At 41.2% G+C, this 16,654-nt stretch overlaps 1 protein-coding gene across 2 annotated transcripts in view; it reads right to left on the bottom strand.

Moving 5' to 3' along the window:
- LOC126191095 (exocyst complex component 2) overlaps nt 1-16,654 on the bottom strand; it is a 143,852-nt gene that overhangs the window by 54,373 nt on the left and 72,825 nt on the right. For both annotated transcript variants that reach the window (XM_049931824.1, XM_049931825.1), the window contains exon 13: nt 579-734. In XM_049931824.1, coding sequence (XP_049787781.1) covers nt 579-734 — 156 coding nt within the window. The remainder of the gene's footprint in view (nt 1-578; nt 735-16,654) is intronic.

The raw sequence follows: 16,654 nt of genomic DNA, 5'->3' as shown, positions 1-16,654 counted from the left end.
GTGTAGGTTTTTACGACGATTACGGAGAATGCAGAATATAGCATAATTAATAGACACATTCATCATTACATTATCATATGCTACTGAGTAATAGAGCTGGAATATAAGTGCCTTACCCCTTCTTTCCTTCTCATCCCCGAGGTATGAATATAAGAGATACAAAAGTTGCAAAGTGAATTTTCTGCTTTTCAATGTTTCTATTGGTAACACCTGCTGAAGCTAACTACCAGCTAGCCATACAGTCATGTTTGAATAATAATTTTCTCAACTGACTTTTTCTTTAGACATAATTCAATGTCAGGTTGAAAAGTTTAAAAAAAGTGCAATAGTAATGTTTTTAAAAAAGATGTGAAGTTCACACAGCCTTATACCTATGCAAAGAAATACTTTCTCTCTAAGAGAACAGATCTTCATACATGCTTCATCTATTTACCTGTAACTGTCAAAAACATCTAACAGTATCAGAGGAAATAACATTTAAGTGCAGTAGGTTACGTGGCCTCTTTCACTTTAAGACTAATGTATTATAATTATTTAAGACAGAATAAAGTAAACTGGATGATGCAATGTGTGTATACCTTACTGAAGCTAAGCAGCATTGCCTGTATCAGAGCATTGAGTTCCCTCTGAGCAGTGGTATTCTCCAGAAGTGGTGTCTCGCGCTGCTCACTTGCAAGAACAGATTCTTTTACTAGCTGTACAACTTCTTGCACTTTTGTTTCAAACTGCATTGGCTGCAAAACAAAACACAGGAGGAAATTAATAATAATGAAATATTAATGCAAAGCCACCAAATTAATAAAAAATGTATTGCTGTGTATTAAAATTAATAAAGCATATTCTGTTACTGCCTATGACAAGGTACTTTGTGTGTGTGTACAGGCAGGTATCTCAGAGCTCAGTGTAGAACTTGTACCCTATATCCTCATTTATTTGTGGTATATATTCCAATCACAGCCTTCCTCTAAGACTGCCTTAACTAGTGTCATACAATCCTCTCCCTCCTCCTACCTAGTGGTATCCACATATTGGTTTGCTCATTGATTCTTCAGAGAACCATCTCATTTATTACATAAATCCCCATAATTTTCAGAACCCTGTAATGCCACATCTCAATTGCTTTCGTTCTGTTTCCCAATCCCTCCATCCTGATGCACTATTCTCGGCATATATTCTCAAAAATTTTTTTCTCAAATTAAGGCCCAGGTTTGATATTAGCAAACTTACATTGGCAAGAAATGTTCTCTTTAGCTATGCTAGTCTCTTTCTTAAAATGTGCTCTTTGCGTTTTTCATCATGCATTATTTTTCTTTAAAGATAACTTCTGAGTCTGCAGTAATAGAAACAGAACACAAACAATATTCCTCTATCTGTTTTTATTGGGAAAAATCAACAAACAAGAACATTGAAGAAATTGACAAAAGTTGTCAAAACAATTTCAATAAGAAACAAAGTATGGATCCCACTATGGATTTGATAACAGAAGAATAACAAAATAAAATGTTTCCCCACAAGTCTCTCGATCAAGGAAGTCCACCAAAGAAAAACTGGAAACAAAACTACTAGAGAATGGACAGCACAGCATTACCACAAAACTATTCAGGAGGCCTGACGCTCTTGAGTCTCTGTCCAAAACTACCACTCCTGAAGATCTGGGACTACAAGTAGATGAGGCACGTAGATGTAATGTCTTCGATGGCATATCCCTATAAGTTGAGATGGCATGTGGAACTGCCTTCTGGCCGACAGTATGCCAGCTTATGAGGCCAGTTGGCAGATGGATTTTTTGGGACTATTTTCAATCAAGTGGGTGGTGTAGCAAAATAGTCCACTTGTTGATCGCGACCTCTGGTGCTGCTGACAATCAGCAGCGCTCAGGTAGCTTGCTCTGGTGGTCATTGGCTGAGACAGGAGACTGTGTTTTTGCCTCAGGCAGGGGCCTCAGTCATACTGTAACCGTCTGCTTTGGTTTCACTTGCTGAGATGGCGTCCTGCATCTCTGTTCTATCATGCGAGATGCCACAGTTGGAGGCAGAGAGGACAGACACGGGCAATAACCAAGTTCGTTCATTTCATCTCCTATGCAGTCTCCAATGTTGCTGTAAATTTGTAGGTAATTGATTTCTGCCATTCCTCAAATTACTTCCATCTTGCTTTTGTTTACTCTTCCATATCCTGTGATTGGTAAACTGTTTATTACATTTACTCAGTCATCTAATTCTTCCTCACTTCCACAGAGTGTAGGAAAGACATCACCAAATCTTAGCACTGATATCCTTTCACTTTGAATTTTATTGACGTATCCTGTCATGAGTAGGGCTATCAGGCATTTTTTTTACATGTAAACAGGCATTCTACACATTTTACATTACATTTATTATGAAACACATGTTACAAGAGATCTTAGATCCAATATGGAATCAAACACTCATAAATAACTATGAAATAAAACTGGCAATACATGTTAATTGTTTAGATTAAACTTGTAATGGTTTGCCTACTTTGTTTCTTCATTTGTTTTCCTCAGTGTCAACGTACCGGCTGAAAAAATAGGGGGTGGACGTGCAGTACTGTCGACTGTAAATGATGTAGCCGACAGATGCACAGTTGTGTTTCACAGTCTTTTACTTTCACTTTTCACAACCCCCCCACCAATAATACACAGCTATATATGGACAGTACACTATTGTTCTAACTTCCCATAAGCCTTATTAATAGTTATACTGCTACATTAGTTTACTGTTGAACGCCCTATGAGCAGTAAAAGCCTAACCACAAAGTTCACTGTTCTTGAAGAATAGAAAGATATGTATGGAACAGACACTGTCATTGCTTTACCACAACGGTGGACTGACTGTCTTGTGACCAAAAATTGGGCCCTTGTATATCTTCACAATAATAGGGGCAAAAACTAAAGTTTGTTCGAAATTTGATTTACAGAAATTACAATTAAAACCTAACTCTTCAAATTAAATGAACATATCGAAAAACTCTGTCTTTTTAAAAGTTTCTTCTACTATAGGGTTTAAGCCGAATCATTTGTTTAAATCATGAAATTAACATATATAGTTACACAAACAATATTTTTGACAAAACTGTTAATTACTTTGGAATTAATTAAGGGCTGGCTTTGCTAACATGTTTTCAAATAGAGCCAAATAGATCCTTTAATAATACTATTAGTTGTTCCTCCAAATGTTTGTAATTACTACAGAATTTATACCACGAGTACTGGTATGAAATTAGCGCTAAGATACAAATGTGTCAATAGGGAACATTTGTTGTGAATGAGCCTTAATTTTTTTGTTTGTTTGGTTGGTTGGTTGATATGACATCTGTCAAATATTTAGTGTACATCAAGTCATAGAACAAACATCATATGTTTTCATCGTGTTAACGATGTCGAATTTTGTACCAGAACGTGATGATTTGCGGAAAGCATTAATTTTTTGTTTTCATTTGAAAAAAAGTGCTTGAGAGTCGCATCGAATGCTTGTCGAGGCATATGGTGATCATGCTCTATCAGAAGTAACATGCGAAAGATGGTTTCAATGGTTCAGAAATAATGATTTTGATGTAAGAAATGAAGAACATGGAAGACCACCAAAAAAGTTCGAAGACACTGAATTGCAAGAAATATTGGACGAAGATGATACTTTGAGTCAGAGGCAAATGGCAGCAATGCTAAATGTTGCACAAAAAACAATTTCTGACCGTTTGAAAGCTATGAGAAAGATCCAAAAGTCTGGAAAATGGGTGCCACATGAATTGAATGAAAGACAGATGGAAAACCGAAAAATCATTTGTCAAATTTTGCTTCAAAGACATGAAAGAAAATCAATTTTGCATCGAATTGTTACTGGCGATGAAAATGGATTTATTTTAAGAATCCTAAATGGGAAAAATCATGGGTTAATCCGGGACAACCATCAACAACGACTGCAAACCCGGATTGATTCGGCAAGAAGACAATGCTCTGTGTTTGGTGGGATCAGAAAGGTGTGGTGTATCATGAGCTTCTAAAACCCGGTGAAGCTGTGAATAATAATCGCTACAGACAACAAATGATCAATCTGAACTATGTATTGATCGAAAAAAGACCAGAATGGGCCAGAAGACATGGCAAAGTAATTTTTTTAAACGACAATGCACCTGCACACAAAGCAAAACTGGTTCAGGCTAAAATCAAAACACTTGGCTGGGAGCTGCTACCCCACCCGCCATATTCCCCAGACTTGGCCCCTTCCAACTACCATCTGTTTTCATCAATGGGACATGCATTGGCTGAGGACCACTTCGATTCCTAAGAAGAAGTCGAAAATCGGGCGTCTGATTGGTTTGCTTCAAAAGACGAACATTTCTATTGGTGTGGTGTCCACAAATTGCCAGAAAGGTGGTCAAAATGTATAGAAAGCAATGGTCAGTATTTGAATAAAATGTTTTTACTATTCAATTCAAAATCAGTGTTTCATTTTCAGAAAAAAAATGCTCACTTCATACTGGTACACCTGGTATATGTTTATATTTCAACAACAGAATTTAAGTTACGAAACAATTACTGATTTCACCCTATAATGAAAGATACTAACTAGGAATAGTAAAAATCAATTATATACATAAAACTAGGCACAAAATTAGATCTGGTGTTGTTGTTGTTGTTGTTGTTGTTGTGGTGGTCTTCAGTCCTGAGACTGGTTTGATGCAGCTCTCCATGCTACTCTATCCTGTGCAAGCCTCTTCATCTCCCAGTATCCACTGCAACCTACAGCCTTCTGAATCTGCTTAGTGTATTCATCTCTTGGTCTCCCTCTACGATTTTTACCCTCCACACTGCCCTCCAATGCTAAATTTGTGATCCCTTGATGCCTCAAAACATGTCCTACCACCCGATCCCTTCTTCTAGTCAAGTTGTGCCACAAACTTCTCTTCTCCCCAATCCTACTCAATACCTCCTCATTAGTTACGTGATCTACCCACCTTATCTTCAGCATTCTTCTGTAGCACCACATTTTGAAAGCTTCTATTCTCTTCTTGTCCAAACTAGTTATCGTCCATGTTTCACTTCCATACATGGCTACACTCCATACAAATACTTTCAGAAACGACTTCCTGACACTTAAATCCATACTCGATGTTAACAAATTCCTCTTCTTGAGAAACGCTTTCCTTGCCATTGCCAGTCTACATTTTATATCCTCTCTACTTCGACCATCATCGGTTATTTTACTCCCTAAATAGCAAAACTCCTTTACTACTTTAAGTGTCTCATTTCCTAATCTAATTCCCTCAGCATCACCCAACTTAATTTGACTATATTCCATTATCCTCATTTTGCTTTTGTTGATGTTCATCTTATATCCTCCTTTCAAGACACTGTCCATTCCGTTCAACTGCTCTTCCAAGTCCTTTGCTGTCTCTGACAGAATTACAATGTCATCGGCGAACCTCAAAGTTTTTACTTCTTCTCCATGAATTTTAATACCTACTCCGAATTTTTCTTTTGTTTCCTTTACTGCTTGCTCAATATACAGATTGAATAACATCGGGGAGAGGCTACAACCCTGTCTTACTCCTTTCGCAACCACTGCTTCCCTTTCATGCCCCTCGACTCTTATAACTGCCATCTGGTTTCTGTACAAACCGTAAATAGCCTTTCGCTCCCTGTATTTCACCCCTGCCACCTTCAGAATTTGAAAGAGAGTATTCCAGTTAAAATTGTCAAAAGCTTTCTCTAAGTCTACAAATGCTAGAAACGTAGGTTTGCCTTTTCTTAATCTTTCTTCTAAGATAAGTCGTAAGGTGAGTATTGCCTCACGTGTTCCAACATTTCTACGGAATCCAAACTGATCTACCAGTTTTTCCATTCGTCTGTAAAGAATTCGCGTTAGTATTTTGCAGCTGTGACTTATTAAACTGATAGTTCGATAATTTTCACATCTGTCAACACCTGCTTTCTTTGGGATTGGAATTATTATATTCTTCTTGAAGTCAGAGGGTATTTCGCCTGTCTCATACATCGTGCTCACCAGATGGTAGAGTTTTGTCATGACTGGCTCTCCCGAGGCCGTCAGTAGTTCAAATGGAATGTTGTCTACTCCCGGGGCCTTGTTTCGACTCAGGCCTTTCAGTGCTCTGTCAAACTCTTCACGCAGTATCTTATCTCCCATTTCGTCTTCATCTACATCCTCTTCCATTTCCATAATATTGTCCTCAAGTACATCGCCCTTGTATAAACCCTCTATATACTCCTTCCACCTTTCTGCCTTCCCTTCTTTGCTTAGAACTGGGTTTCCATCTGAGCTCTTGATATTCATACAAGTGGTTCTCTTCTCTCCAAAGGTCTCTTTAATTTTCCTGTAGGCAGTATCTATCTTACCCCTAGTGAGACAAGCCTCTACATCCTTACATTTGTCCTCTAGCCATCCCTGCTTAGCCATTTTGCACTTCCTGTCGATCTCATTTTTGAGACGTTTGTATTCCTTTTTGCCTGCTTCATTTACTGCATTTTTATATTTTCTCCTTTCATCAATTAAATTCAATATTTCTTCTGTTACCCAAGGATTTCTATTAGCCCTCGTCTTTTTACCTACTTGATCCTCTGCTGCCTTCACTACTTCATCCCTCAGAGCTACCCATTCTTCTTCTAATGTATTTCTTTCCCCCATTCCTGTCAATTGTTCCCTTATGCTCTCCCTGAAACTCTGTACAACCTCTGGTTCTTTCAGTTTATCCAGGTCCCATCTCCTTAAATTCCCACCTTTTTGCAGTTTCTTCAGTTTCAATCTGCAGTTCATAACCAATAGATTGTGGTCAGAATCCACATCTGCCCCAGGAAATGTCTTACAATTTAAAACCTGGTTCCTAAATCTCTGTCTTACCATTATATAATCTATCTGATACCTTTTAGTATCTCCAGGATTCTTCCAGGTATACAACCTTCTTCTATGATTCTTGAACCAAGTGTTGGCTATGATTAAGTTATGCTCTGTGCAAAATTCTACGAGGCGGCTTCCTCTTTCATTCCTTCCCCCCAATCCATATTCACCTACTATGTTTCCTTCTCTCCCTTTTCCTACTGACGAATTCCAGTCACCCATGACTATTAAATTTTCGTCTCCCTTCACTACCTGAATAATTTCTTTTATCTCGTCATACATTTCATCTATTTCTTCATCATCTGCAGAGGTAGTTGGCATATAAACTTGTACTACTGTAGTAGGCATGGGCTTTGTGTCTATCTTGGCCACAATAATGCGTTCACTATGCTGTTTGTAGTAGCTAACCCGCACTCCTATTTTTTTATTCATTATTAAACCTACTCCTGCATTACCCCTATTTGATTTTGTATTTATAACCCTGTAATCACCTGACCAAAAGTCTTGTTCCTCCTGCCACCGAACTTCACTAATTCCCACTATATCTAACTTTAACCTATCCATTTCCCTTTTTAAATTTTCTAACCTACCTGTCTGATTAAGGGATCTGACATTCCACGCTCCGATCCGTAGAACGCCAGTTTTCTTTCTCCTGATAACGACGTCCTCCTGAGTAGTCCCCACCCGGAGATCCGAATGGGGGACTATTTTACCTCCCGAATATTTTACCCAAGAGGACGCCATCATCATTTAATCGTACAGGAGAGCTGCATGTCCTCGGGAAAAATTACGGCTGTAGTTTCCCCTTGCTTTCAGCCGTTCGCAGTACCAGCACAGCAAGGCCGTTTTGGTTAATGTTACAAGGCCAGATCAGTCAATCATCCAGACTGTTGCCCCTGCAACTACTGAAAAGGCTGCTGCCCCTCTTCAGGAACCACATGTTTGTCTGGCCTCTCAACAGATACCCTTCCGTTGTGGTTGCACCTATGGTACGGCCATCTGTATCGCTGAGGCACACAAGCCTCCCCACCAACGGCAAGGTCCATGGTTCATGGAGGGGGATCTGGTGTTATTTACTTTAAAACTGAGGGCCAACCTATCTCTTTTATGGAACTGTAGGTTATACTCATGTATGTTAACAGAAATTAGTCAAAAATGAGAAAATTGATTTTAAGGAGGCAGATGGAAAAACAAGAGGGGAAGTAAAAACATCCCAGCTTGCTTTGTCACGAACTATTAAGGATGACAAAAGTATGTGCTTCAGCATATTCTTAAATGCAATACGGTATTCAATTGTACACAGGGTGAAAGGGTATCTTGTTCCAGAGGTGGACACCAGCAACAGAGTACAGGTTTGCAAATGTTTATGTTTTATGAAAGGGCACAGCTATGATACTAACAGGTGAGATATTGTGACTGATGACAGGTACTTGATGTCTGAATCGATGTACTGGGGTACATGCATGCTGCGGAGCCTAGGCAGTAGACTTCTCTGGCCGCAATAGATAAAATCATAAATATTCTTACTGGCCATGACAATTTTCAGCATTTATTGATACAGAACAGGAATACTTCAGTTTACAAATGAATCCAAAGTCAGTGGAGCAGCCTGGATGACAGACTAAAAAACAGAAAAAACAAAAAAGTTATCTGAAAGGTTTCGCTTAAGACCATAATTAGAATCTTAACTTAGTCCACAGCACACAACTAAAAAGCTTGATCCGGAGTCCAACACTCATATGAGATCACAATCCTCCAGCCTCCTAGTAGAAATCTAGTCAAAGTTATAGAAATATATCTAAAAACAAAGATGATGTGACTTACCAAAAGAAAGCGCTGGCAGGTCGATAGACACACAAACAAACACAAACATACACACAAAATTCTAGCTTTCGCAACCAACGGCTGCTTCGTCAGGAAAGAGGGAAGGAGAGGGAAAGACGAAAGGATGTGGGTTTTAAGGGAGAGGGTAAGGAGTCATTCCAATCCCGGAAGCGGAAAGACTTACCTTAGGGGGAAAAAAGGACGGATATACACTCGCACACACACACATATCCATCCACACATATACAGACACAAGCAGACATATTAAAAGGCAAAGAGTTTGGGCAGAGATGTCAGTCGAGGTGGAAGTGCAGAGGCAAAGATGTTGTTGAATGATAGGTGAGGTATGAGTGGCGGCAACTTGAAATTAGCGGAGATTGAGGCCTGGTGGATAACGGGACAAGAGGATATATTGAAGGGCAAGTTCCCATCTCCGGAGTTCCCATGCCACTTTCCATGACGTTGACCTCCATCTGTCCAATGGCCAGCTTCACACGTCCGTCCACATGAAACCCACCAACAAGCAACAGTACCTCCATTATGACAGCTGCCACCCATTCCACATCAAACGGTCCCATCCCTACAGCCTAGGTCTTCGTGGCAAATGAAACTGCTCCAGTCCGGAATCCCTGAACCATTACACCAACAACCTGATAACAACTTTCACATCCCACAACTACCCTCCCGACCTGGTACAGAAGCAAATAACCAGAGCCACTTCCTCACCCCCTCAAACCCAGAACCTCCCACAGAAGAACCACAAAAAAGTGCCCCACTTGTGACAGGATACTTTCCGGGACTGGATCAGACTCTGAACGTGGCTCTCCAGCAGGGATACGACTTCCTCAAATCCTGCCCTGAAATGAGATCCATCCTTCATGAAATCCTCCCCACTCCACCAAGAGTGTCTTTCCGCCGTCCACCTAACCTTCGTAACCTCTTAGTTCATCCCTATGAAATCCCCAAACCCCGGTGTAAAACCTGTCCCATGCACCCTCCCACCACCACTTACTCCAGTCCTGTAACCCGGAAGGTGTACACGATTAAAGGCAGAGCCATGTGTGGAAGCACCCACGTGATTTACCATCTGACCTGCCTACACTGTGACGCATTCTATGTGGGAATGACCAGCAACAAACTGTCCATTCGCACGAATGGACACAGGCAGACAGTGTTTGTTGGTAATGAGGATCACCCTGTGGCGAAACATGCCTTGGTGCACGGCCAGCACATCTTGGCACAGTGTTACGCCGTCCGGGTTATCTGGATACTTCCCACTAACACCAACCTATCCGAACTCCGGAGATGGGAACTTGCCCTTCAATATATCCTCTCTTCCCGTTGTCCACCAGGCCTCAATCTCCGCTAATTTCTAGTTGCCGCCACTCATACCTCACCTATCATTCAACAACATCTTTGCCTCTGCACTTCCGCCTCAACTGACATCTCTGCCCAAACTCTTTGCCTTTTAACATGTCTGCTTGTGTCTGTATATGTGTGGATGGATATGTGTGTATACCCGTCCTTTTTTCCCCCTAAGGTAAGTCTTTCCGCTTCCGGGATTGGAATGACTCCTTACCCTCTCCCTTAAAACCCACATCCTTTCGTCTTTCCCTCTCCTTCCCTCTTTCCTGACGAAGCAGCCGTTGGTTGTGAAAGCTAGAATTTTGTGTGTATGTTTGTGTTTGTTTGTCTATCGACCTGCCAGCGCTTTCTTTTGGTAAGTCACATCATCTTTGTTTTTAGATATATTTTTCCCACGTGGAATGTTTCCCTCTATTATATTCAAAGTTATAGAAAATTTTGTTACAGTCCCTAACTATCAGTTCCACTCAGTAGTTCACTTTGGACACTTCACTGGTAGGTGGGGCAAAGGGCTGACAGTTGTGGAGGAAGATCTGTTTCACCTCAGTTGTTTATGACTGCACATCCATGTCCCCAGCTGCTGCCGGAAGACTAACTGAAGCCGTGGTTTCCTTGTTGTGTTATCTGAGATGCCAGAAGTGGTGAGATGCCAGCAATGGTGGCAATACTCAATGGAGCTCAGGCAGCATTTTTGGAGTTGGTTGGTGTGATGCATGAAGCATGTTCCATTGCTGGCCATCTCTCAGTCATGCAGCCACATACTGCCATGACGATGCCAGGAAATCATATCTTGGGCACTCACGAAGATGTGTGCCCAGAGTTGTATGCCAACTCCACAGCGGGGGCATCAAAGAGGCATGTGGTGTTCTGGTGCTAGGAGGACCAAATTTAATAACCTGCGTTGGCAGTAGCCATGGAGAAGCTCTGCTGAAACTTTCCATTACCTGGCATTGTCCTGTATCATGCCAGGATAAAGGTAAGGGTACCACTTTTTTCATCTGCATTTTCAAGTGTTCACATAAACAGTTCAGTCGTACTGTTCTAGGTCAGATGACTGGTGCTGTGGTGAGGTGTAAGATGCTATTTTTTTTACAGAAGTCCTTAAACTGACCAAATGAAAATTGAGCGCCATTAACGGGTATGATGATGCTAGAAACCCTCAATGGCAGAAATCTCTCTAATGTTTCGATGGTGGCTGGTGACGCTGTACAGTTTGTGTTGATCACATATGCAAACTGTTAACAGCATCCACAAACACAAGTCACATGTCGACCATAAATGGCGTGGCATAATCGATGTTATTGTGCTTTCGCAGGGGTTGCGGAAGTGGCCAAGATGAGAACTTTGGAAATGGTGCCACTAGCATCACGGCAAATGCCATGCAGGTGTGTGCTATTTACTTAATCTCTGTTGAGACACCCAGCAAGTAGCATGGTACTGGGTGCATACCTTTAATCTTGTGATGCCCCAATGGTTGCCAAAGAGCAGGCATAGGATGATGGAGTCTCACCACTGCTGGAGCCACTATCTGGCATTCATCGTTGTCAGTCATGAGAAGTATGACATATAAGACATGCATTTGCTGTTTGTTTGAAGCTTATGTTTGGAGGTCTGATCAAGAGAAGATGCTGGGGTCATCTGTGTAGCATAAAATGCAAGACTTGGTTAAGGACTTGATACTCTTGTGCAGCTGTCACCAATTATGTGGCTGGTACTGGAAATGTCCACCCAAGTCCATAATCACAAACCAAATTCATCTACAGCACACAGGTAAACACCTCAATGCAAAGTCCAACATTCCTATGCCATCACAACACTCTAGGGTTCCAGTAATGCTCTAGCAGAAGTTATGGGAGCTTCTGATTCAGTCATGAACTGTCCATTCCAACTGGTAGTTCCATTTGCTCGTAACAGTCCCTCCCGTACCATGAGGTTAGCTGGCACGATACATGGGGTGCACCATCTCGTGGAGCCATCACAGGACAATTTCTCCACAGCAGTGATAAGTGATCTACTGGTGGATGTTTCCTGCCACAAATTCTGTTAATTTATGTCATTTTGCAGTCAGTGTCTGAACTGCTGCTAACTTCACAGGATACAAGGGCAATTATCCTAACTGGGCATATGAAGCACTGACACAGTGAAACAGACAGACGATGCTTATATAAAGAACACAAGCATATACGGTTAGTTCTGATCAACTAGAGTTGATGCAGCGTTGGATTATATCATGATATGGAGATTTGACAAAACAAGTCAATGTTGAAGTTCACATTTCACATACAGTGTAAATATGTTTCAAAACTTCTTGATGTCACGGAAGCAAGGGGAAGTCTTCCACTGTGTGGCAACAGTATTTTTTGCTTAGTGGAGGTTCTCATCCAAGTTACATCCACTTTATTCACCACTACGGTATTGGGATACCACTGAGAAAAATATGAGGCAACTGTCTGTGGAATGTAGAGGTAATTACTTTTTGATGCATAATTACAATTATTTGGACTTCTTTGCATCTAGTTTATAGTCTGAGTTTCATGTCCATCTGAACAATGAGGACAGATCGTCATTACCAGGATGATTACAGTATCAATTTCTTAAAGCCTGGTACTTAAGATAACGCTTAAGGTCACTGGCATAGAAATGATGTTTGCAGGAGGATAAAACTGACAAGATATTTCTGACATACAAGGAGAACAGTAGTGAATACAGGACTGACCCATGGCACTACTGAGAACATGTTTTCAGCTGCCTTTTATTCCAACACACATCATCATGCTGTCTGTTTCTCAAGCAACATTCAAAACAACTTCAGCCTATTATTTGCAAATTTTAGTTGTCACATTTTTATGAGCCGTGTGTCATAGTTAATGGCATCAGATCTTTGTTGAAGTCATGACTGTCTGTGACATTTTCATGTCATCAGTTACCTTAATTAGTGCAGTGTTTGTGTTTACAAAAACCAGATTGATATTTGTCACGCAAGCTGAATTTTCATAAGCATTCACTCATTTGTCCATGAATGATGTACTTCAAGGCTTTGCATACAGTGAATATGATTCTGATGTGCTAGAAATCACAAGGGTGTGACACAACATGTCATATTCAAATATTGGTGATTAATTTGGGTCAGATGCCACATCTGGATTGCACACTCTGCATAGCAAGAGCCTGGTCAGCACACCTCTGACAGATGTCTGGTGGGCACGGCACGATATAAAGGCAGCGTGGCTGAACAGTGCGATGAGTTAAGGGGCCTACATGTTATCCTGTCAGATCTGACTGCTCCGGATATGCTATCAGTTCCAGCCAGAGATGCACACAAAGGGTAGATTTATAGTGTTTACATTTACACACATGCAGAGTAAACTATTATAGACACAGAGAAGCACAACATGTCAGTTAAAGAGCACGTAAAGATGACTCTGTTGGCATTCAGACACACTCTGTGGAAAGATATAGTGCCAAACAGATTTGTTTAAACTTACATGCCTGCAGGAGTATATGTTTGGGTGTCTGTGTGGTTGTGTGTGTGTAAATTTGTCTGCTGTTAATAGAAAAAGAGGAAGAGCTCAAAGGTCATGTGAATGCTGTTTTCTGTTACATGTTCCTATGCTGCACACACCAGTCTGTTATAGGTGAATAGCTGCCTTTCCTTATTTTACACATTGTCCAATTCAGGACTTTCCACTGTTGTTACACATTGCCAATTTAAATCACAGTTGCAGTTTGCCATCCACATTGAATATAGTAAATATTAATGACAGCACAGTAAGGAATCCATATGCCTCACAAACAGTTCAAAACTTCTCTGTTGGGATTCATATACAATTACAGTTAAAAGTGAACTATTTTTCAGTATTAATTTGCATGTATGTACTTCTATGCACTGATCTATACTTGATTCAATGTTTTTGAACATATATTCTGTTACTCAGTCCTCTAACAGAGTGTATACGTGGACAAGAAAAAAAGCCCCGGATTTTTCCTGGATTTCCCAGTTAAAAACACACTTTTTCCCATGTGAAAATACACTTCTTCCCAGGTTACAATACACTTTCTCCATGATAAGCGACAGCGTACTTTCCTTTGGAGCTGTAAAAATATCAGTCCTTCGAATTGTAAAAGTTTTATATACCAGTGTAGACCTTCCCAGCACTTTATAAAACGAAACTCGGCAAAGGCTGGGAAAAAAACACATTTTGGAAACATCTTTGATATGCAGCAACATGTACGCTGCGTATTTTCATATTACGATACCTTGCATATTTTCATATTATAAAAGTATAAATTCGAATTCCACCAAACACAGCACGTTCATTTCCAAAACAATGAAATAGAGATGGCAATGTGCTTTTCTAAGCCAATCATAGCTCACTGCACATAATCTCGCCAGCCAATAACAGCAGATATTCAGAGCATAGGACATGTGACATAGTCAGCCAATAGCAACATCACTTTTAAGCAGTGTGAACACACAAACAGGAGAAGTTAATGGTTTAAATTAATGTAGCAGTAGCCGACCACGACAGACGTAGCAACAGAGAAGTAACCGCTCGAGTCATTTACGAGTTCCTAACCAGGAGCGAATTTTATTATATCATCTGTGTGCTTTAATAGTTTAGGTTCTTGAGTTTCTGCATATAAATTTAATATCTAATAGCCACAGATGTCGCACTTTTGTTTGCGTCGGAAAGTAAACCGATTTTGTGACATACTACAAGTTCCTAATCAGGGGCAAATTATTTAGTTTCACCTGAGTGCTTCGGTAGTTAGGTTTTCGAATATCTGCATATTACTACACACAGTTCATGCATTTTCGTCAGGGTCTACAGTAGAGTTGCACAGCACGTGCCGATAGTCCATTTATCTGCATAGTTTAGTTTTCCACAGTCTTTAGTATAGACAGGGACTGCGATTGTTGTGTGCGGATGAGAGCCGAATTGGTGACACTTTACTCTCAGCTTCAAGGAGTGATGGCTTCGGTTACACAGCTTGAGGTTGCAGTGGATGGGCACCACTGTTGTGGGCCGACCGTGGGGATCCAAAAGACGCCCAGTACATCAGAGTCTTCCGATCGGTCCTCACCAGTGGCCAACCCAGTTACTGCTCGCACTGAGGCTGGCCCTTCACCTGTGGTCGAGTGGGAAGTCGCCCCAGAGCGAAGCAGGTGGCGAAAGACTTCCCAGGCGGCTGCACATAAGGCCTTCCCAGTTTGTCTGACAAACACGTTGCAGGTGCTGTCTGTGGCTGCTACTGTCACTGAACCAGATGCTGTCACCTGTCCTGTTTCAGAGGAAAACACTCAGTCTGCAAGATCCGGGCAATCACAGAGGGTGGGATTAGTGGTAGTCGGAAGTTCCAATGTTAGGCGCGTTATGTGGTCCTTTAGGGACTTGGCTGACAAGAAGGGTAAGAAAACCAACGTGCACTCCGTGTGCATACCGGCTGGAGTCATTCCAGATGTGGAAAGGGTCCTCCCGGATGCCATGAAGAGCACAGGGTGCAGCCAACTGCAGGTGGTTGCTCACGTCGGTACCAATTATGTGTGTCACTTTGGATCAGAAGAGATTTTCTCTGGTTTTGAGTGGCTAACAGAAGTGGTAAAGGCTGCCAGTCTTGCTTGCAAGATGAAAGCAGAGCTGACCCTTTGCAGCATAGTCGACAGGACCAATTGCGGACCTCTGGTACAGAGCCGAGTGGAGGGTCTGAATCAGAGGCTAAGACGGTTCTGCGACCGTGTAGACTGCAGATTCTTCGACTTGTGCCAAAGGGTGGTTGGGTTTCGGCTTCCGCTGAGTAGGTCAGGTGTCCACTATACGCAGGAGGCGGCTACACAGGTGGCAGGGGCTGCGTGGCCTGGACTGGGCTGTTTTTTAGGTTAGAGGGTCTCGGGAAAACACAAGAAGGGCTTCAGTCAAAAAGGGTGCATGCTGAACACAGGAAGAACATAGATACAAGAACCATTTGTATAACAGTTGTAAATTGTCTTAGCTGTGCTGGGAAAGTACCAGAGCTCCAAGTGCTAATTGAAAGCACTGATGCTCAAATCGTTATAGGCACTGAAAGCTGGCTGAAGCCAGATATAAGCTCAGCTGAAATTTTTGCGAAGAACCTAACGGTGTTCCGAAAGGATAGGCTAAACACGGTTGGCGGTGGTGTGTTTGTTGCTGCCAGAAGTAGTTTAACTTGTCGCGAAATTAAAGTAGATACTTCCTGTGAGTTAGTACGGGCAGAGGTCATTGTTGGCAACCAGAATAAAATAATAATTGGATCCTTTTACCGACCTCCAATTCTGATGATACAGTTGCTGAAAGGTTCAAAGAAAACTTCAGTTTGATTTCAAACACGTACCCAACTCATATGATAATAGTTGGTGGTGACTTTAATTTACCCTCAATATAAATACATGTTTAATTCCAGAGGTATGCATAAATTATCATCCGAAATTGTGCTAAATGCATTCTCTGAAAGTTATTTCGAGCAGTTAGTTTATGAGCCCACGCAAATAGTAAACAGTTGTGAAAACACACTTGACCTCTTAGCAACAAATAATTCTGAGTTAATAACAAGCATCAAAACTGATTCAGGGA

Source organism: Schistocerca cancellata, chromosome 6 (genome assembly GCF_023864275.1).
Source record: "Schistocerca cancellata isolate TAMUIC-IGC-003103 chromosome 6, iqSchCanc2.1, whole genome shotgun sequence".
NCBI lineage: Eukaryota > Metazoa > Arthropoda > Insecta > Orthoptera > Acrididae > Schistocerca > Schistocerca cancellata.
This window is presented reverse-complemented; position numbering and strand designations above follow the sequence as displayed.